We start from the raw sequence: 23,481 nt of genomic DNA, 5'->3' as shown, positions 1-23,481 counted from the left end.
AAAAATGTACACAATGTTCGTCATACTAAAATACCAAATAGAGTGTTTTATTGCTGACACGTTTCTATCTTCAGATAGAAAGCAGGAGTTGTGCTACATGTACTAGCCTTGTACAAACTGGTCACTAATCATTTTCCTATAGCAACAGATTCTATAGTGTTTTACCTCTTATTTATTACTGTGCTATACTGCCATTTGATGTACCCATGGTATTTGCATGGGGAGCAAATCTTAAAAAAAAAAAAAAACTTAAGAACGACTGAATGAGTTGAAAATTGTGTACATTTAATAAATGGTGAGTCTGTTCTGTTCAACCATCCTGAAAAAAACTAAAATGTTTAAGGATCAAACAAAACAAATTTTCTTTACAAGATGATATTACATTTCCACCCATTTCAAATCATGAATTGCACCAGTATATTCCAGCAATAAGCCAAAATATTACTGGCCATATTGTGATTAGTGTTTGATTCCTTCCTGTCAAATCCTTAACACGGATCAGTTGGAGTGATTGACACACCAGGCGAGTTAGTCTTGGAGAACAGACACTGCATGTTAAATTCTTCCTTACTTTCAGATCAGGGAACCTTCTCTTGCTTTCTGCAGCTCTGAAATGAACAGCAGCATGCCGGCCACCCTTCACAATGAATGTCAGCGAGAACTTATTAGACAAGCCTTAATAATTATAAAGTTATTCATAAGTGTTACAATAAGTGTAAACAATAAAAAAAAAAAACATAAATCACTGTGTGTGCAAGTCTCTATATGCATGCATAAGCCAGGAATTTACATAAAAAAACACATACTGAGATATATTGTCTAAATTTTGGAAATAAATTTTTCATTTAAATTGATTATAAAATTTTATTCGTCCCCAATAAGCGAGCCAAAGGTGATGGAGAGGGAAAACTCTTAGACAACATGAGGAAGAAACCTTAAGATCCTACACATTGTGTATAATAATGCATTAGTGGCTTTCAAGTAAAATCAGAAATTTCCTGCTTCTTATTATCGTCACTGCTGAAACACTGACCTCCCAGGAACTCCTTTAAAGGCCCTATTCCTTTAATGGGAAAAAATGGCCAGGTTTGACCACCAAAGATGTTTTGTTTTTGCAAGACCACCGTACAACTTTTACATTACATGATCTCGGCTGGGTGTCCTTGCCACATCCCCTGTACAGTCCTGCCCTCCCTCTAATTCATGTTTTTTTTTTTCCATTAGCATTAAAGGAGTTCCTGGGAGGCCAGTGTTTCAGACGTTACACAGGAAGTCCAATCATGGCTTCGGCATATTGAGAAAACTTTCGATCTTGCAATTATTTTTTTTTTCTTATTCTGCAAAATTAAAAGTCCTGGTTTGATTTAAACACCCCTTGTATGTGCATAATATAAACTCGCCATTACATATATGCCTACACCACTTTGAACAAACACAAAGAAAAAAAAGAAAACAACATTTGGCACCCTGGTAAATACGGATTTAAAAGCACTTGAAGAAATTGAAATACACGTCTTTCCTGTGAATTCTGTAGATTTTTAGCTGATTAAAAATATGACCAAAATCTTATATACATACTGTATATAAATCTTATTATACACATGCACTCAATTATTGGAACACGAATGACTTCTTATAAATAAAACTGGAGCAGTTTCACTGCAGACATGTTAAAGCCACTACCTCATTTTCTTGGCTTTCCTGATGAGTCATTGTGACTAAACCAAACAACACAAGACAAATCCAGACGGAAATCCAGACGACACCTCAATAAACTGTTTATTCATTCCTTGATAATCAGGTCGGTGATGATGCATTACAGCTGGCGCGCAGTTAATAAGGCTTGATATCATGTCTACGCGATGTGCGGCAGAACTGATCAGACCATACAGAGCCACTGCTGGTACACTGTGTTACCCTGGGTTCTCACGCTAAGGTACAAATAAGGTCGACCCTGCATCATTGCTATCACCAGACGGGATCACACTGTGTTATGACTACAGATGTCTGGTTTCATGAATTCACCTGGTTTATTTTTTTGCTCCTGTACTGAAAAAAAAAGAAAAGAAAAATGGTAAAGTGTGTGTGGTCTATGTGATGGGAAAGGTATTTCAAGTAAAAATACAGAGAGGTTTGAACCTTGCCATTTTCTTTGACTGAATCTCCTAATTGTAATTGATTGAGAATTGCATAATGTTGGTTCTGACGAAAAGAACAAAACACAGACATTAGGGAGTCACGTGTAATTCGGCATAATTTAAAGGTGATACACTGATTTTGAAAACTTTCCTTAAATTATTTGAGGGAAATTTTGAAAATTATTTTTTTAAATAAAATTTGTGTACCTTGGTCTAAACACGAGTAGTTGATACTTAAAGTCATCTTTACTTGTTGTCTGCACGATAACTTATCAGATTACATTACCTTATTCAAATTCTTTCTGAACATATCCCAGCTCGTTTGGAGCAGGTGGGGTTGAGGGACTTAGTGGCAGTCTTAACTGTTGAGTCACCCCTGCCCTGCCCATGCTCTTGTTGTTTTTATCTTTCAACATCGAACATCAGGTGTACTTACTGCAAGATGAATATGTTTGGTATTGTCGCTCAAACAAGCCTAGATGTGTTTTGCATGAGTTAACTAATAAGAATTTAAATCAGGGGAGTGGCCAGTGCAGAAAAGTAGACAATTAAGTCGATTCAACTTGAACATACTAGTGCACAGAGTAATAAATAAGTAAAAAATAAAAAAAAAGTTACGAATTAAGATTCTTTTGTGATTTCGCGATTTCTTATTGCCACACTGACACCAAAATATTTTTTATTTACATTTATAAAAGAGATGAACCTATTAATCGGGCAGTGATCACCGCGAGGGCTGATTAATTAAATTCCCGCGTACTCACCGTCAAGCTGTGTTTTGAGACAATGCGACAATGTCGCATTACACATTTTCATCCCATGTGGTAGGAGTGAATTATTTGTCAAGTTTATTTAGAAATAATATTTATGGAAGATAATACATCCTGCCCAGTAAAAATGTAGCTTTTTTGTTTCATTGTATTTTAAGTTCAATAAAACGCTTGTACTGAAATGAGTTTGTATTGTTACACTTGGGTTGAAAGTAAGTAAACATTAAACTTTTTCAAAGACTTTAAATTGTAACAAAATCAAGTAAAAATATAATGTCGAATCAGGATTTTGATAAAATTGCGATATTTCAATCGAAATGGCCCCTACTATAGGTATCGCGATTGTATCGGGAGGTGGCTGGTGATTCCCGTCCCTAGTAATAACCATATAAACATACAATACATGAAACTGGTTAAATACTACCATACAACATTTTATGTTAAGTTATGTTTACTTGTTTGTTTGGGCTTGTATGTTTGGGCTGGACAAAAAAATCTTCAATGTTAATGAATCGTAATCTAAAGAAATCTATTTAAAAAAAAATTTGATCCTAAACTTGCCAAAAAAGGACCTCTGTAAAGAAAAGATGCTGCCAGACTATCATTAATCCTGAAGATCGCTATGCAGTTTTGGCTTCAGCATGAGACTTTATCAGGACTGTTATGTAATTACTGCACTTGACCAATCAGTGTTCTGCACTATTTTAAGCTATGTCTACATGGTCCTGGGTATGAAAAGGGAACCAAACTGAGCACTTAGATTAGATACAACTTCAAATCAATGGTGGAAAACAGATGATCAGGGTTCATTCATTGAGCTGTACTAAGCTGCCTAGAGCAAAGACACAAATAAAGTACTATATATAGAAGTCTATGACCGCTCACTTACATCGCTCATAAGGCTTTTAAAGACCACCAGTTCGCCTTTTAATCTCTCCACTTTATTCTTCAGATCTTCCTGAATGGCCTCCGACTCCTGAGCGCTCTGTGAAACACACAACACCACACACACCTGTTATATGACACGTGTTTCAGGGTAACAATTGCTGAGGAAATGGGATCATCTTGATTCTCTAAACATATTTCAATGCTTTAAGCAAATTCTCAACAAAAAAAAAAAAAAAAAAAGAACTATGGAACACATGGATTTGCCTGATACTTGACACTGATCTGATTTTGACATCAAAGGTACTCATTGTGGGCTGCTGATGCCAAATTATGAAGCACATCACAGCAGCATTATGTGCTTTAAGGTGTGGTTTAAGGTCAAACATAAAATGTTGTGTCGTGTTCACATAGGGCTACAATTTGAAGGATGATGGCTGATCACATGATTTTTATCCACGGTGCATTAAACTGACTAAATTTATTTTCCGCAAATTTTTAAACAAAAAACGTAATTGTACATGTTGGCATCGTAACTGTCTTCTGCCTTTACAGTCTCAAAAAGGATATGTTATTTCATGTAAATGCAAAAGGCTTAGAGCGTCAAGAAATCAATACGATCAGCCAAATACATCTTTAAAGTGCCCCTATTATGCCATTTTAAAGGTTGCTAATATTGCTTAATGAGTCTCTCAAAACAGGTTTACATGTATGTAAGGTCAAAAAACACTTTAGTTTTCTCCCCCCAAAAATTTTATTTTACCCCATTTCTAAATGATTCATAAACGACTCGTGTGAAGCAGTTCGAAGATTAAATCTGTCTAAACCCCTCCTTTCCGTGAGCCCTTACTGCTGTGATTGGTCAGATGGCGCAGTGACTTATGATCGGTCTACCGTTACAGCGTGTGTCGGAAAACAAAACGCCCATTACCATAACTGAACCACGACTCTGGAGACCCGTCAATACATAGAAAAGATGGCGTCGGTTTTACCTTGTAACGACCAGCTAATTTTATATTAACTGTGGCTACAAAAATCAAGAGATCTTTTATCTTTGTGTCAAAGATAATCCGTTTAAAAAAATGCGCGTGTCCACCATTACTACTCATACATGAAGCATGCGCACTTCGTGTGTTCGCTTTTCCCCCTCGGGGCTTGCCGTAGAAGGGCATGGGGCATGCGCACTTCGCGAGTGTTAGAGTTCAGTTTTGGTGAATGGTGGAGAATAAACAGTTAAAAAGGATTTCGTGTGCTCTCGTTTTTTATTGTTTTTTTATATTACAAAGTGTTTAAGTAAACCTGGCATAAATGCTCGGTCACATTAACAAGAGTGTGGTAACGTTAATTGTAAGATGGCGGTTTGTAATTTGTCCGTGACGTAGAACGTGGGCGGACATTATGCAAATATGTTACAGAGTGACGTGGATCCATAACAGAGAAAAATTTGATTTGCTAACGACTCGTTTAGGCGAATGTGAGCAGACTTTTTTTTAATAGACAAAAACTCCATTTATCATGCACTGTCGGCGTCACAGATAGTGCAGATAGTTTATGTTCACATACAGCCACATGACACACTGCATGAAAGATAATATTTGAAAAAGCATAATAGAACCTCTTTAAGAACTTTGCCTCAGATGTTACAACAACACTTTCAGCCATTCATTTAACTTTAGTTGGAACCATGCCCTTTATCAGTACTTCACTGGATCTGGGCCTGAGCCAGAAATATACACTCTTTGGGATGCCAGTACATTTCAGGGATGATGCCCACGCATATAGAGTCACCTCATCACTAGAATGATTCTGGGAGGTAGAAGGAAATCAGGGGACCTGGTTGAAACCTGAGCTTAAGATTAACCTGTGTACCCTGGGAAGACAATGCACCACATGGCAAGTTGTTTTTTTGTATATTGAAAATTTGTTGTATTACGGTATTCATCATGTTATTGAAAGTTTCTTGGATTTGAAGTTAATTTCTAGCTCATATTTAAAGATTCTTTTAAGCACTAAATGCATTTTTGGGGCTGCACTAATGCACAACATTTAATTTATGACTGCTTTTAAATTAAATCCTTTTCCCAAATTAGAGATGGACCCCTGTCCAATCAGAGAGTCTATTTTACAACAGGGTCAGAGCACAAAATGAAGGTGAATGTGTGAGCCTACATGGCTTGGAACAAAAAGCTAACGGTTGTATGGAAGGTGAGGCTCTCATGGGAATGGTCCGTTCCATGTTTTTGTTTTTTGCTGAGCTGTGACGTCATCTAGTACAAACAAATACGCAGTCATCTATCGATTTCCAGTCGGGTCAAGGATGCAGAGATTGGTTTTTTATGTGTGCAGGATGTATTTAGGGTGTTCCTGCACACAGTAGAGCGATGTTTTGCGTAAAGCCTTTAAGTAAGGACATTTTGTTAACATAATTACAATTTATTTTTGATATTTAGACTGATTTACACTCTGCATAACTATTATGATATTTAAATGCATTTTTTTTATAATGCAGTCTCAGTTTGATTGTATAGTAATGGTGGTAAAAACAAAACTAAGCAAAACAAAACAGAAAAGAAAAGAAAAAAAAAATCTAACTGCACCATCGGCCTTGCGAGACAAAGGAACCAACTCAAATCAGGACTAATTATAGGCATAGCCAGACTAATAAGCTAAATAAGGTGGAGGCAATTACACCAGAACCACAAGGTTAAGGTCACTAATTGGTATCAAACAATTTAGTATCACTGAAAACACATGGATTTTAAAAAGAAAAATAACCCAAAACACTTCTCCTCGGTAAATAAAATTGCTTATCAGACTTTCTATTCCTATGTAATGTTTCATGTCATCAGTACCTTGTTATAGATGTTATGTAACAAGTGCCGTCCAAGTGAGGTGACTTATGAAGAACTTTTTTGGAAATGAAAGCATAAAACATGAGTACAACATTTGAATGGTGCAAACATTTTAAAGAAGCTTTAAAGTGAGCTCACCACTTGCATCGTCTCCAACATTTTTTCCAACTGTTCTCGTCTAGACAGCTCCTCCTGCCACCTGCAACACACAACACGCCTGTAATTAGTGCATGTACAGTGTATGAAAAACAGATGTGCTTTTGCTTAACTCATTGTTACCATAAAATAACAGAAAACGATTTGGTGGTATATTATTTACACTGTCATGAGGAGGTTTCCTATAGGGAGAGCTTGTTCCATAAGGTTTTACTAATAATAAAAAAATGAGATAAAAATACAAAATAAGACATCTGGATATCTCTATTGCTATTCAGTGAACAGAACATGAGGGTTATACATTGACTGGTCCCGAAACCTAGCAGGTATAAATGGCTCAGGCGGTGAAGTCCAGGCGTCTGTAGTCTGTTTCTCAGGCCACAGTGTAATTTAATCCCAATGCAGCAGAATTGACCAGGAATCAGCAGCCTGAGGGCAGAGGGTTCGTCCCAAGACTGAGCTGCAGAACAGATTCTGCATTAATATATAAAAAGCTGATGAACTGATTTGAACATAATCCGGTCACTCAGAAACTTTACCTACTGTAATGCTTATGGAGCAATGCATTTAGTCTCAAACTCACAGGTGGAAAACTCAACTCCTGGAAACATGTGGAAACTTAACTCCTGTCACGTTCAGCGTGATGTTGGACCTTCACTCTAAGGCCTTGTTCAGACTGCAGGCAAATCTGATTTGTTTCACAAATCTGACCTTTCTGACCAATCGGAGTGTCCACACTGTTATTTGACAGCGATCAGATCGGATCTGGCTCAGGTCAGACTGGCAGTCCAAATCCATCTGCAGTCAACCTATCTACATTGGTTGCTGTGGTAATAACACCTTTCAAATATGGATGCATGTCCCGTACCACATGATCCTTTGGACCTCCGATTTTGTGAATGACATAATAGACAGTGTGAAATTGGATTTGAGCAGGTAGTCCCTTCAGACAAACACATCAGAAGAATCTCATTAGAATCTGTATGCGATTTAAATTAGCAAAAATCTGATTCAATCAGGTTCTTACTGTTCAGACTACATGAAGGGAAAAAAAAGGAAAAAAAAAAAAAATTGGAATCTAAACTGATTCCAATCTGGATATGCCAGAGATCAGATCTGAACAAGGCTTAAGTAGGTTCTTTATCTGTTCTTTTTATGGGTTTAATAGATCATCATCTTTGTAATAGGTTTTTTCATTTAACCTTTTCTGACAAAAAAAACAAACATTGAGACCCTGGGTTAGGATGAGGGTTAGGGATGAAGTCCATATGAAAGTCCCCATGCAATAACACTCAAGGTTCGCGACAGTTCCATTGAGTCTAAACAAACTTGACAGTAGCAGATGACGATTTGTCTAGATGACGATAGAGAACAGCAAAGTCGAAGAACAGCAATATGTTTAAAAAAAAAAAGGTTTTGGCAGATAACCACAAATCTTTACGAATTTCATCATCTTCTAAATAAATAAACAACCATTTATCATCAAGACATTATGGAAGACTAATAAACTAAGGTGCGAAAACCATCTGACAAAGAGGACAATAGGAATTCGCCTCAACCCGGGACTTGTGATGACATTTCCCATGAATGAATGCATAAAACTTCTTGACATTTACTTCAAGCGAAGTACAGGGATGAGATTCCCAGCCGCAGAAAAACATTTGAATGGTGTAAAGGTTTTAAAGAAAGCCATAAGTCTGTGAATGACGAGCCCAGCTGGAGCCCACTTCAGCTGTTACTGTGAACATTCAGCAGGTGGAACACCTGATCCCTAAAAATCAATAGAGAACTTGTCACAAACTTGTGGAAGAGACTGATCACGGATCTGGCGAACTAAGAAAACTTTCTACCTTGACAGTAACCAAGCACTCTTTTTATTTTATTAGACGATTATTAGATTAGTACAGCTAAAAAAATGCCTTTGCAGTAATAAAGTATAACAGTAGATCAACGTGTGCAAAAACGTCTACACTCTGCAAGGAAAAACAAACCCTGCTAAGCTGTAAAGATACAACTTGTAGAATAATTTGTTGCAAAATGTCAAGCAGAAAACCACATTAAAGCTGGAGCTGACGACATTAAAGAAATGACTAACCCAGCTTGTGGTCCGAAGCGTCTGCTCACCACCTATGCAGCATAAGGTTTAAAATCATCTGTTTTAAAAGGATGAGCCCACGTTGCTATGGCAACCCACATGGGAAACGCCAAAATAGCTCATCAGGTTCACCGTCACATGCTTTTCTTTCTGCGAGCGATAATCAGGACTCCATCTTTTAACTGGCCCTGTCTGTTTCCATGGGGCACAAAAAGCAAATGGTAAACACTATCCCAAAAACAACAACACCACCACAGGATAGCATCTGCACCAGCTGCATACTGATAAGCCATCCTACGTTTTTTATGCTGAGGACTGAACTGAGTGACTGAACCACAACACACAAACGAACCTCTAACCACAAGGGATCAACAGGACTGAAACAAAAGCCGGTGCTCTCAGTTTTGCCTTTTGATTATCTAAAAGGAGACCATTCACATGTAATAACAAAAAAAGGTAAGTTAAAAGAGTAAAAGCTCCATAGTTATGTATGCTTTGTGTTATTTAGCGTACATTATTTACATGACCTATAAATAGATCATAGATCAAGGGGTTGCCACAGTGGGCCATCTGATCCACACACAGCTTGGCACAGGTTTTATGCCAGATGCCCTTCCTGATGCATCCCTCCCATTTTTCAACCGGGCTTGGGGCAGGCACTGCATCCATGAATAGATCATAAATAAACAATAAATAGACAATACTGTCATTATCCACTGTAGAATCAGACTAATTCAAAATGATACTTAAATACTCTAGAAAAATACAAGACACAATCCCGAAAATTTAGATACCCCAACATGTTTTGATCCTAGGATCTGCTAAATATTTTGTTTTTTTATATATAACGTTCCCGAATTTGATTTCTCGTCTAACCTTTAAGGAGACACGATTCTGGCATGATTAATCTAATTCACCATTTTTAATAATCCTTAGATCCTCATAATCAGCCACTAGTATTTCCTAACAAATATACAGTATTGGTCAGGCTTTAGTACGTTTATTGAGCCTTGTGTCCAGGGTGCTGTCTCAGCTGCTTTAGCTGTGTTTAAATCACACATGGCTATGGCGTGCTGAGCTGTAGAGGTCACTGGGGTTCACAGTTACATCCGATCCAGTCAATCACACCAAGACACATGCAACAGGAGAGCATGGTTACTTTTGTGACTGAATGTGCTATCCATGACTGCATAAATGGTCAATGATACTGATACTTTCATTTCAAATGAGCAGGGAAACTGTTACTATTTTTCAAATCTTAGAGTAATAGGGAAGATCCTGTATAAGCATTACGAAGCATAATTAAGAACGATCTTCACTAGAAGGTAGTTCTAGGTATAACAAGTATAGTATAATGGCCACTTACAAATAACAATAGACAATTAATTTGATCAGCTGTGAAACTACCTTTTTAATCAGTCAAACCACTTATCCTATACTTATTTCTTTGGGAAAAAAATAAATAAATAAATTTTATTTTATTATTATACATTTTTTTTAACTAGCGACTTCGGTCCTGCTTCAGTCCAGGCAGAGCTCAACCAAAAGGTAAAGTTAAGCTAATCTCCTGGAATTATCAGAAAAAGCTATGTGGACACGCCACTAACTGTTGTTTTGGGAATCTCAGCCACATCAAAAACATACGTATGTAATCTCAATAAACAATCACTGGAAGAAAAAAAAAAAACTGCAGAGCTCAGAGACTGTAAAAATGGCTCCATCTTAGAACCTTCATATTAATGCCCATGAGCTTTATATGGTAATAAACTGTACAAACTAATACACTCTAGGTGTGATCATCATGTCCACATACTTTTGGCCATATATGGTAAATATACCAATAAGCCCTACAAGTGTGAACCACATTATATACAGCATTTTGTTTTTCTTCTGGCTGTTTCTGTCTTCTGGTTGCCACAGTGAACCATCCGATCCACACACACACACACACTACTTGGCACAGGCTTTACGCCGGATGCCTTTCCTGACAACCCTCCCATGCACTGCATCTACTGGGAATTCTGAATATATAAACCAATATGTTCAGAAAGTGAAGTGTTAGACTAACCTCAGAATGGCGGTGTTATCTATTTAAAAACTGATTTAAAAGTGGTGTGACACAAATCAACTACAAGATCAAGTCCTGAACCTGAAGGTCACATTAGTGTTTCGATATTTACCAAGATAGAACATTTCTGTAAATGAGACCAGTCTGGGATACGTCTGGATCGACAAACAAACTCTAAAACAGGAGCACATGGTGAAAACATTCGATTCTCAGCCATCACGCTGCTTATAAGGAGCATTGGACTGGCTGTCCTTTTTTATCGGAGTTGTAAATAGACAAAGAGTCACCTTACAAGGCCTCGGAGCAGCCTCAGAGGGTGACCAAAAAAATTCCAAAGTCATTTGAGTCCTTAGGAAAGACTGCATGCTGAATGAGCGGGAGCTCAACTGAATGAGGCAAAGGAAAAAAATATAAATAACGGAGCATGGTTTGGTATGCCACTGGTTTATCTTCGCTAATATGTACTTAAGGCTTATCACATGCTAACGTGATGTTTAATCAAGAGTTCTCTGTATTCCTCTCGAAAAATGTCAAAAGGAAGAAACATATTAAACTTCCTTTACTGTAAATAACAATCAGTCAAGGGACATTTTTTAAACTAAAGGAAAGGTTACTTGTACAGAGATTGTACAGAGACCTTGTGGTTAATATTACAGCAAGAACAAACTAAAATGTATGGAACACAAATAATCTTGTTATTTGGAAATGTTGGGGCAGAGCATTGCACAGAAATGTAGGGATTATAATTCTGTGCTAATGCCTGAAATGTTGAGGTCAAATTCCAGCATTATGCTCCATTTGTAATACATATCAAAGTGAATACACAAAATATATAATCCCTCTGCAAATAAACCCATGCTACTTAAAGTCAGTCTTTACTCTCCATACTAAAGTCGTGAAACCTCATATCAATTTATTACACACACACACACACACACACACACACACACACACACACACACACACACACACACACACACACACTCATGCATGCATAAGCACAGACAGACCATGGGTGGTTGGTTCAGTATTGATTATGTGTAATTCAGGCAGCCTGAACGAATCTATTCTGTCCACAGAGGCTGGGACACATACAGTATCGAGTGCTAATGAGTATTCAGTCTCGGGGATGGGGGGGATGGGGGGCGTTAAGCAGGTGGAACAAAGACTCCATGCTCCGACACATCACAACGATGACTTATTAAATTCATCTAGATCCATTTTTTGCTCAAACATACTGTATAGTGTGATACGTCATCTTCTATTCTTTTCCATTAACAAGAATAGAACCTCAATCCGATTAACCTCAATCTAACCTGACGTTTTGTATACTTGTCTTCATGTTGATAAGGCCCTTGTGTTTTTAAATTATAAAACTAAACATATTGTAGTAAAAACATCAACTAAACACAATTTTGTCATGGTTATTCGCTCCCTAAAGGTGTGATAAATGTGCTTTTGTGTGTGTGTGTGTGTGTGTGTGTGTGTGTGTGTGTGTGTGTGTGTGTGTGTGTGTGTGTGTGTGTGTGTGTGTGCACGTGTGCGCCCTATGTGCTTTTATTTTGGTTGCTGTTTCATCTCATCTTTGCTTCAATGTTTCTTCATCCAGTCCAGTAGGTTACCGCTTCTACGGCCCTCCTACGGCCCAGACGTAATTACAAACGTAATTGTGGTGTAAACACAAAGATGAACATTTTTAAAGAAATTGTGAATTTTGAAGCATATAACATTTGAAAGTTTATCTAAACAATCTAGAAAGTGGGAATTTATTCAAAATCCAAAATTGACCCTTCAATAAAAGTAACTGAATTGACAAAAAAAAATATTATAATATTATTTTATATTATATATTTTATTTATTAATTTGGCATAATCAGCTAAATTGCACAGATCTAGTGTGAAGCCACTTTACAAAACTACAGCATAATTATAATTTTTGCATTCAGTTTAATAAAGAACAAACTGAGGAGGTTCTACTATGGTAACTTATAGTTTTCATTATGGTACACTTTGGATTTACTATGTAACCTTTGGTTCTACTGCCGTATACTGTACGATGACCCTGATGATATGATATGTAATTATTACATTATATTCTAAAGCTTTTACCCTGGGATATCCAAGTTTTGTACAAAAATACTGTTTCTTTATATTATCCTGTATCCTGTGGTTCTCTTGTTATCTTAAGTTTTTCCACACTTTCATGCTTATACCCTCTTAAGGAAAGCTACATATTTACCCATGGTACTGTATTACTATGGTCCTACTTGACCATAGACCTAAATGGTCACTACTGCAGACAAGTGGTTTTACTTTTTAACAAATCATCATAGTTTATTTTTGTTGAGGCAGGATTCTCTTTTCACCAGTCAGAGTTAGAGCACTTTAAATAGAGCAGGAGAAAACAGCCTGCGCCTCAATCTTCCAAATGCATTAATAACACTAAGTACTGAGAGGACAGCCGATGGGCTCATGAGCTTCAGGTGCAGGTATATAGAAGTGAAGACTAAGTGTGGGAAGTGAAAAGCTTTCCCTGTACTCACTTAATAAAACTTGCTCGTTATGCAGGAATTGTAATGTTCATTTCTTTTTTTTTTCACACAAAGAGTTTTAACCTGTATTTGAACTGTATGGTAACATGGAAAGGAAATCTGTTTAAAGGAATGTGTGCTATGCGTGGCATAGACTTATCAGCTGTCAGTCAAATGTATACTGAGGGAATGTTATCCCATGCACGCAGTGTGTGTCAAGTCCTGCAATGATCCGGTTTCCAACATTAACGTTTTGACTTTTTTTTGGTTGCCACACTATACAGTATACAACATTCATTTGTTAAAAACTTTTATCTTTGATTGCGTTTCACATTTATTACTTGCTTTACTTATTTTTTAATACAGGGTGGGTTATTTTTAACTGTATTAAACTTACAGACTTTAAAAGTCCAAGATGGGCCCATGATAAGGGTTGGAAATGAGGTGAATAAATAACATTGAGGTCATTTATAAGATATGAGAACATTATTAATATTTACATCACAGAATATTGCTCACGTCACCTCTGACTGTTGTATATGCAACACATGATCTAACATGATTAATATAAGGTTAATCTGATAGTTATTAACTTAGTAAAACTTTGTTAGTTGATGTTTATTGTACATTTATGTAAGAACTCTCCTTCCTGTGTTTGTGCCTTTAAACAGTCAGTAAGATTTCCACCTAGACAAAGTCTTCAGATTAATGTTTTACAGGTTCTTTGTAAAACCTCACACTGAATTTTTTGTCTTTATTTATTTCAAGAGAATAGAAAAAAAAACAGAAGTTTGTGAACAGACTGTTTATAGATTTAGATCTCAAGTAATAACAGGAACATTTTCTGCGTTTTATGTTCACCATTTCCCCAAAATATCGCTATAAGTGATTACAATATTGCTGTGCTATTATTTAACTACAAAAACCATTTGTAACATGTTGCTAAAGCAAAATAATCAACGCTGAGGTTGGAACAGTAACTCTGCTTCGCAGATGGTTACATCACGCACCCCATTTGTTAATTATATTTCCTGTTCCTTTCAAATGTTAATCACAAGCTCTTACTTCTGTGCTTAGCTTACTGTATACATTTTGTATTTAAAATATAGTACTTAATATTAATTATTTAAACCAAATTTTTAATCCAGGCTTTTATAGTACCTAGCCTAACCCTATATTTATAGGTAATCACAGTATTACAGACAAAGCTATGGCTTATGTAACCTGAGTATTTCATTAAAATCCTTAAATCCGGCTGTGGAACAAGCCACGATTCAGCAAACAAAGATCTGTGTCAGTCTGGACGTGAAAGAATTGCATCATTTAAATATCTCAGCAAACTTCATAAGGACACTAATCCTTTACGAACACAAATAATACAATAACATACATAACCAAGCTTTTATTCCTCGCCTGTAGAACCTTCTTTCATGTGCCTGCAGACCACGCCACAAAAGCAAGACCATTCAAGTCTGGACACACCTTCGAGACAGGATACAAACAGATTCATCTGAACATGGAGCATAGGGGAAAACAAACATTAAACATGGGCGAAGGAGCTCTATCATACCAATATCCAAAGGAAATGAAATGAAAGGAATTTCTTTCTATGTGCACAGAGTCAGGCTTTTGTGAAAGGTGTGGAGCTCTAAGGAATGCTATGAGACTGAGAATCTAATGTGGTGCATTCCACAAGATGGAAAACTATCTATCCAAAATGAAACATTATACTTTCAGTTGTCAAAAACAATTTTATGGTGTTGTTCAAATCATTCGAGCTGAGACTTATAAACTGTGATTGTCGGTAAGAACTAAATCATTAGTTTTTGCACCTGAAGCTCATGGGCTTTAGGTGCAAGTATATAGAAGTAAAGACTAAGTGTGGGAAGTGGAAAGCTTTCCCTGTACTCACTTAATAAAACTTGCTCGTTATGCAGGAATTGTAATGTTCATTCCTTTTTTTTTTTTTCACACAAAGAGTTTTAACCTGTATTTGAACTGTATGGTAACATGGAAAGGAAATCTGTTTAAAGGAATGTGTGCTATGCGTGGCATAGACTTATCAGCTGTCAGTCAAATGTATACTGAGGGAATGTTAGATCTTTTATCAATACCTTCTATTAAGTGGTGCTTTAGGTGCACATTCATGTAATTATCCAAACAGCTGACTACTGAACCTGGACATTTGAAGAGTGGAACAAGAAAAAAATATATTCAGTGAACCTATGTACACTGTACGCTGAGAATGTAAACAAAACACACTCTTCTGCTGTACCCAATAGGGCAGGGGTAGCTCAGTGGTTACGATCTTGGACTATTGATGGGAGAGTCATGGACTCAAACCCTTTCAACTTATGTTTAATGAGACAAATGGATGTCGCTGATTAATGCCGTAAATGTAAATTAAGCCCCATGGTTCAACATGCTGCAATGCTTTTCTGCTCACCATGGTTGTTAAGAAGGGTTTGTTTGAGTTACAATAGCATTCCTGTTGCCTTATACTAGTCTGGCTATTCTCCTCTGACCTCCCTCATCAACAAAGTGATGAAGAAAGAAAAAGTGATTCTCTGAAATACACAAATCAGCCTGTCTGGCATAAGCAACCGTGCCAAGGTCAAAATTATTAAGATGTTTTTAGAAAAAACATTTAACGGAAGCTCTTAATTTATATCTGCTTTATTTTACACACTGCCTGATGATTAGCTGTATGGATAACTACATAAATGTGCAGTGGTATAATATATTGTGTGCGTTCATACAGTAATTGATTCACTTCTTGTTGTGCTTGGACATGGGATTGCACAGGTTGCTTAACTTTAAACTGCGCACTGATATTCCTAATCATTCCAGAAATTAAACAAATATCAATTAAATAACCAAAAGCAATTATCATTCCTCTCCTAAAATGTGTACTCCAGATGAAATACCCTTTAAGGTATGAAATAATAGTATAAAAAATAATAGTGCATTATCTAAACTCCTTTTCTCTTTAGTTGTCTATGTGCTGAACCACACCCCTCCACAGAACAGCTGGTAAACAGCTAAGCAACAGGCCAACCTCTTTTAAAAAAAAAAAAAAAAAAAAAAAAAAGCAAATAAAAAGAACAAAAACATGAGGAATTAATTAATTTTTTTTTTTTTTTGCTTTTGCAGGCACCAGTGCAGGCAAACGATCTTTCAGTCATTCACAAAATAAATGAGACCAATATAAAGACATAAAAATGACTACAAAGTGAATTTTGCAGAAGATCTTACTTCCTCATCAGAAAAGCCATTAATAAATCCACCTACACCGCTATGAATCCACCTAGAACACCCAGTCCACACCTTACTTCCTCTGTACAAACTCATTATCTCGTCACTAAACATCGTGGTATAGCATAACATACCATCTCATCGACCCGCGAGCTATTCCCTGTCAGACACTAAGCCGTTTTTTTTTTTTTTTTTTTTTTTTAAGGTCACACCCTGAACAAATGTGTTACTGTCTCTAAGATATACCTTTCCAAACAGGTGGGATGAGGTGTGGTCGTGAAGCCTTGTTTTGACAGCTCTCTGTAATCAAAGAACAATTCTAGTGAAAACTCATTACTCCTTGTAACTCTGCCCAGAAAACAGCCTAACCCTGATTATTTAGTGTCCCTGAATACCTAATGGTATTAAATCGGTAAATCTGGGTGGACCACAGGGCTTGTTGGAACTCCTGCACAGTTAGGAATGAAACAAGGACGAGCAAAGATGAATTCCCTGAGAGGAACACCAAAAAGACCTGGCAACATATGCTGTTCTACAGAAGTGCCTTGCTTGTTTAGTTTTCATCATCAAAGCATGCTCGTTGACCATTAAACCCTTTTTCCAGGTATAAAATCATTGTAAGAACGGTTTGCAAAGAGAGAAAAGAGGTCTTTCACAAGATAAAAGCAAGGTGTAATGACAATAAGGCAGGATGTTGATCTTTCAATAGGGTCCTCAATACCCCCGTTTCTTTAATGCTTCCTAATGCCATTGCATGTTCATTCGACAGCAGTTCTCTTTTAAAAAAGAGCTAAGTGCTTTGGTTATTTCATACTATAGGTACACCGCAATAGAACACTCACAGTTAATACAGATGGTCAACATGCAGATGGTAACAAAAGTTGTTTTAGTAAATTCTTGAACTCCGAGTTGCCTCAACAGTTTCAACACACCTTGTCATGGATTCTACATGTTTCTGGAAGACTATTTGGGCAAAAGAAAAATGTTTACTCAAAAGATCATTTCCTTAGTTGGGGCTTTGATGTTTCTGGAGAACGCACTCCAAGAATACCGCACTGTGTGGTAATTCATGTGTTGCCAAAAAGTGACTCAAGGGTGCCAAAAGGGTTCCCTGATGAGTTTGGTTCTTCTCAATGTTTCTTCCTATTGTCATCTCAGGGGGTTTACCCTGCCACCATCGCCCTTGGCTTGCTCATGAGTGACAATCTGATCATTTTGTTTTATGCATACATTTCCTTAGACATTTTAAAGTAATTTCCCGAATTTTCTAAAATAAATCTGCAGGTTCTAAACCATTCTCACATTGGCAAGCAGCACAGCATCCTGTGTGTTAGGAGCAAATTATTCAGTATTTTGTTTAGAATGGTGAGAAAAATCTAAAAATAATGAATATCGAATTGAAATATAATCTAATCGACACCTAGTGTCATGATATCGTATTGGGAGATCCCTGATAAAACACATCCCTAGTAAAGGCCACAGCATTTCGTTAAAAAAAATATTATCTCATTTCAGTGAGCACTTGCCCTGTGAATAAGAGCATGCATGATGATCTGCAAAACCCCCACTCCCATCAGGATAGTAATGAAACATTAAGATAAAGGTGTCCAGGCAGAAAACAACTTTTGCATGGTGTACCGGAAGCTCCTACCATCCATGCTCCAATAAAGAAAGTGTTTAAAATAATTTTTCCTTTTGCTGTTTCAGTTAAATCACATTTGAATGCATGCTGTTTAAAAGGGTTAAAAGACAACTGCAACTTTAAACTGCAATTTAAAATAATAATAAAACTAATAATTGAGACATATAAAATAATGCCTGGTGAGGAAACAAGTATAATATTTTTTTTATGCAAAACATAACAGGTACTAACTTGTTTTATGGACATTCCACAACATTAAACGTAACTGTAAAAAGATTAAAAGTATGAGGTGTGGTTCTTTAATAAATTATTTTTTTAAAATAACAATTAATGGCTGGCGTATTTCCCAAGGTTCACCTACTGCAGGAGAGAAAATATGTGCTGAAAATAAACAAACTAGGGTGGCTTCATCTTCAAGCCATGTCATGTCCTCATCACATGCTGTTTTCTAAAACTTGTTGTTCTTTATTCCCTAAATGGTACTGTGCAAAAGTCTTGAGCTCCTCCTCCATTTCTTTTTCACTTACTCTCACTCATCTTCTATACAGCTTTATCCTGTATTCAGGGTCGCAGGGACCTGGAGCCTATCCCAGGAGGCTTAGGGCACGAGGCAGGACAAATTCTGGACAGTGTGCCAATCCATCACAGGGCACACACACATACACACACTCACACACACACTCACACACCCATTCACACACCTCAGGCAATTTGGGAACACCAGTTAGCCTAACCTGCATATCTTTGGACTGTGGGAGAAAACCGGAGTACCCGGAGGAAACCCACCAAGCACGGGGAGAACATGCAAACTTCATGCACACAGAGACGGGAATCGAGCCTGGCCGGGAATCAAGGTGCAGGGTGACCGTGCTAACCACTACACCACCTTGTTCATTTCATTAAATTAAATTTAAATCACGTATATTAAATTAAAGTAATGAAACAAATAATTTATCCCAACTACTGAAACTGGACAATTGAAAACTGGAACAAGACAAGATGACATTTTTTTAATCATGTTTTCAGTGAACCTGCGTGCACTGTCCTTTGATTCCAGCGCTCAAACATAACTCGCTTTTCTGCTGTACCCAATAGGGGAGAGGTCTTGTAGCTCTGTGGTTAAGATCTTGGACTTCTGATGGTAGAGTCACAGACTCAAACCCTTTCAACTTAAATGTATGATGAGATAAATGTACATGTCGCTGCCAAATACTATAAATGTAATTATAAATAAGCCTCATGGTTCCATATGCTACAATGCTTTACTGCTCACCTTGTTTGTAAAAGAGTTTTGTTGGAGTTACTAATCAATCGATTAATTAATTTGTTTGTTTAGTGGCATTCTGTGTAAGCACTTAAAACTCGTGTGAAAATTCCAAAGGATTTTCTGAAATATTCAAAATCAGCCTGTGTGACATAAGCCCCTATGCCATGGTAAAAAATATTAAGATAAAGTTAATCCCAATTGTTCCTCATTGTTTATGTAAAAACCTAATTTTCCCTCTTTCGTTCGTGAGAGCCAAAGAGAAAATGAAAGCCAAAAAATATTTCATGTAATCAAAAACATTTTGAAAGCAAAATTTAAAAGACATGGGAGGTGGGTCAAGACTTTCGCACAGTACGGTATACTGGATACATCAGTGTGGAAGTGCACTATCATGGATTCAACCTACTTTGTCTAGTGCATTTAATTTTGTCTGTGTGGACTAAAACTAAGTACAGTCTGTTTGGTTAGACAATTAAAAACAATATTTCAAGGCTTATTACTTGATGCACTGGAGAAAGTACAATATCTAACAAAAAATCCTAATTCAAATCAATTTAATTGTCTATCTTTGGTGTGGTTTTTCAAATCATTAAGCCAGCAGACGATAGTCTCACCACAGAGCGTCCTCAGACGTGTATCACATCACCTCGCAAGCTGTTTCGGTATAAAGGTCACTGGAATGTCCTTCGTATGAAGCAAAGCACAGGGGGTTTTAGTGTTTCAGCGCCCTTGCATGTTAGTGAGCACAACAAGCCTTTTAATAGCCTTTCACTTGACCTGACGGAAAGTTGACACCATTTCCTCAAAGGTTGTAAATGAAACTTTGGGACATTTAGAGGAACGGGTTTAGGATACCATTAACACGTCTCAGCCAGCATTTCATAGCGGTTCGTTAAGAGGGACAAATGAGAGTTGGGGAGGGAGGCAGAAACAGACAGTGGGAGAAAGAGAAAAGGATTGACGGGTTAAATTTATCGATTCAGCCTGCTCGATTCCTGGCTGATGTCCAGCCTGGCATTTTGTTTGGTAACACTATAACGACAGCTGGCATGCCTCATCTTCAACCTGCCTTATTGCTCATAGTCTTACTGGCAGTGTGTTGTCGCCATGCTCAAGAGCATGTTTTCTTTGAAAGTAAAAGAGACACTATAATTACTACAACAACGAATCATTATTATTCATGAATAGTGTTTTGTTTTTTGTGTATCAGGGAAAAACTGTCTATTTCATACCGTTACAGGGTGCAGTACTGATTTGGCGCTAACTTACTTTCACTAATTTAGTGCCACGCCTCACCCAGACCCAACCCAAGTCAAGCCTAAGCCTGCACAATTAAGTAAGACTGTGATGTAACAAACCCCATCTCACGCAATACATTTATTGGAAATAAACAATGAGAGTGACTTTAATAGACTCCATTTAAGCGAGAAAGGTATTTATGACTCTTTGCTATGGTGTTTCGGCAATTTTTATGCAAGTTAGCTTCAGCGAACTGCATTAATTGCGCAAGTTTTCCCTCATTTGGCTTTTTAAAGAATTTAAGCCCTACTTATTAACATCTGGACCTACTACTTCTTTTTGCCCTTCAATAATTATCTTTTGTCCTAACCACTACTCAGATTAGATTTGTCTTACATGGTTGTCTGAATAAACCATCCCATTGGAAAGACCATTTTGTATTTGACCTTATATAAAATGGCTAACAGAATTAACCCTGAGACCCAGAGAAGAATTAAAAAGAATTAACATGTGCACGTGTCTGAATTGGTAAAGATTCTTTTTTTTTATTAACTATAAAGACACTTCGTTGGCATGGTGACTCAGTGGTTACCACAGTTGTCTCAGCCCTCCAAAGTTAGGGGTTGAACTTAAGTTCAGAGTGCATCCTCTCCCCACGCCTGGCATTTACAAATTGGCCATAAAGTAGCCCATAGCGATATGTTGACCCCCTATGCAGGCCCGCAGTGTCCTTACGCCAGGGGCAACCTCTGGTTCTGAAAAATGTAGAAACTATGAGCTTTAAAAGCGAGTCAATCCCCATGTTAAAAAAATACAACTTTACAACAAAAATAAACATGTTGAAAACCTGGTACAAAAACGGTTTTCCTCTCCATAGCTAGATTTCCCATCACAACTATATGTGGGGTGAATTTTTATATAACTGATCAGTTAAAATGACATAAAGCCATCAAATCATACGTAATTAAGGGTGTGGCTGATTTGAGTGGCAGCTGCAATGCAAGGCTCAAACTGCTGTCTGTCTGCTCTGCATCACCTTATCTAAACCTGTTAAATGGAATCGCTGTTTAACTTGTAAAATGTAAAAGTTTATATAGGCCAATGTGTAGGGTACGAATGAATTAACGGTAGCTGCCTTAGCACTTTAACCAAGCTAGCTAGCTCGTGGTTTCCAAGGTAAATCGGTGTGTTCCAACCAACAGTCAGACTGTGTCCATTTTTATAGTCTATGGCTATGACTGGAGACCTAAAGTTTCCTAAAGTTGAATAAATCGGTAACCTCCGGTGGAAGGGGAGGGGGAAAAAAATGCTACTTAAGCCTTTCATCTATAAAAATGACTGGAATGGCAATCTCAAAAAGTTCCTCCTGCTTCTATTGATTTGAAGTGCTGAGCTAAATTCTGCCGCACTTCAATTATTCACGAAAGGGAAAACATTGTGCGGGAGTTGCTGATCTTAGAGTGGTGAGGACAGGCTTTTTTAAACAGAGCTGTGCCTGGGTTATTTGAACTGCAGGAGATTAGTGTGTATCCAAAGCTGAGCTGGCACGTGCCATGTCTTGTTCTATGCCCACAAGCCCAGGGTGGCACCAACCCAGCCCTGAAGAATAACATGACAGATGCTCTAAACATGTGCTCTGGACTCTCCTGCATTCCAGCACGTGGATTTCCCTGGTTTTTCCACTATCAAAATGACACGAGGTTGTGCCAGGAATTTGATTGATTTCTACAGGGTTTTTTTTTTCTTTATGCGCGTTTATTGAATAAATAAAAGAAGCAGCAAAAATCACATGCAAGGAATAAAACATAACATTGTGCTATGCCATAACATGAAAGAGAATATATTTATAATAAATGTGCCCGCGCCCTCACGGTTTGCATGAAATTTAATTGCACACTCATAAAAAACGTCATCTGTTGAATTTGGGAATTAACTAAAATTTTTACCTTACCGTGAAGTGCGCACAATGAAGATGTAAGATCAGTAACTTTGGTCAGCTCTCACATTATTCTGTGTCAACTGGCTTTAGGTAATATATACAATCACATCTACAAACCTGTGTACAGTCTTTGCATGCGTGCATGTATGTATGTATCCAGATATCACACTGATCACCATCCCTGGTAATCCTCATCACTGTATTTTATATCCATTTTTTTTTATCCATTTATTTTAGTTCTCGCTCTGTTACCTTAAATAACATGGCTGCCTTTATTAGCTTGAATTTTCTCAGCACCACCGCAGTATCTAAGTTAGCACTAACAGTTAGCTCATAGTGTTAGTACCATAGCCTCGGATTGTTCAGTTACAAAACACGTACACACACTGCTGAGTGGGCAAAGGCACCACATCGCATCAATCTTCTGGGACCTGCTGACTGCAGCACTGGACTAAAGAATGCCTCATACAGTAAACTGCACACTGATTCATAACACGGCATGTCAAAGCAAGCTCATCTCTTTGCAGCTACAGCGACCATAAACATTTTGGTTGGACTTTACGACAGTAAAAAGCACAGACACGGTGAAATCGATAACCTCTCTCGGACTGAGACACAATGCTTCCTGGACTCAAACATGAGGC

At 37.4% G+C, this 23,481-nt stretch overlaps 1 protein-coding gene across 2 annotated transcripts in view; it reads right to left on the bottom strand.

Moving 5' to 3' along the window:
- iffo2b (intermediate filament family orphan 2b) overlaps positions 1 to 23,481 on the bottom strand; it is a 41,878-nt gene that overhangs the window by 7,584 nt on the left and 10,813 nt on the right. For both annotated transcript variants that reach the window (XM_053484682.1, XM_053484683.1), the window contains exons 2-3: positions 6,784 to 6,844; positions 3,798 to 3,893 (exon numbers count right to left, since the gene is read on the bottom strand). In XM_053484682.1, coding sequence (XP_053340657.1) covers positions 3,798 to 3,893; positions 6,784 to 6,844 — 157 coding nt within the window. The remainder of the gene's footprint in view (positions 1 to 3,797; positions 3,894 to 6,783; positions 6,845 to 23,481) is intronic.

The sequence above is a fragment of the Clarias gariepinus genome, chromosome 23 (genome assembly GCF_024256425.1).
Source record: "Clarias gariepinus isolate MV-2021 ecotype Netherlands chromosome 23, CGAR_prim_01v2, whole genome shotgun sequence".
NCBI classification, from domain to species: domain Eukaryota; kingdom Metazoa; phylum Chordata; class Actinopteri; order Siluriformes; family Clariidae; genus Clarias; species Clarias gariepinus.
The sequence above is the reverse complement of the archived record's forward strand: the minus strand, read 5'-3'. Positions and strand labels throughout refer to the sequence as shown.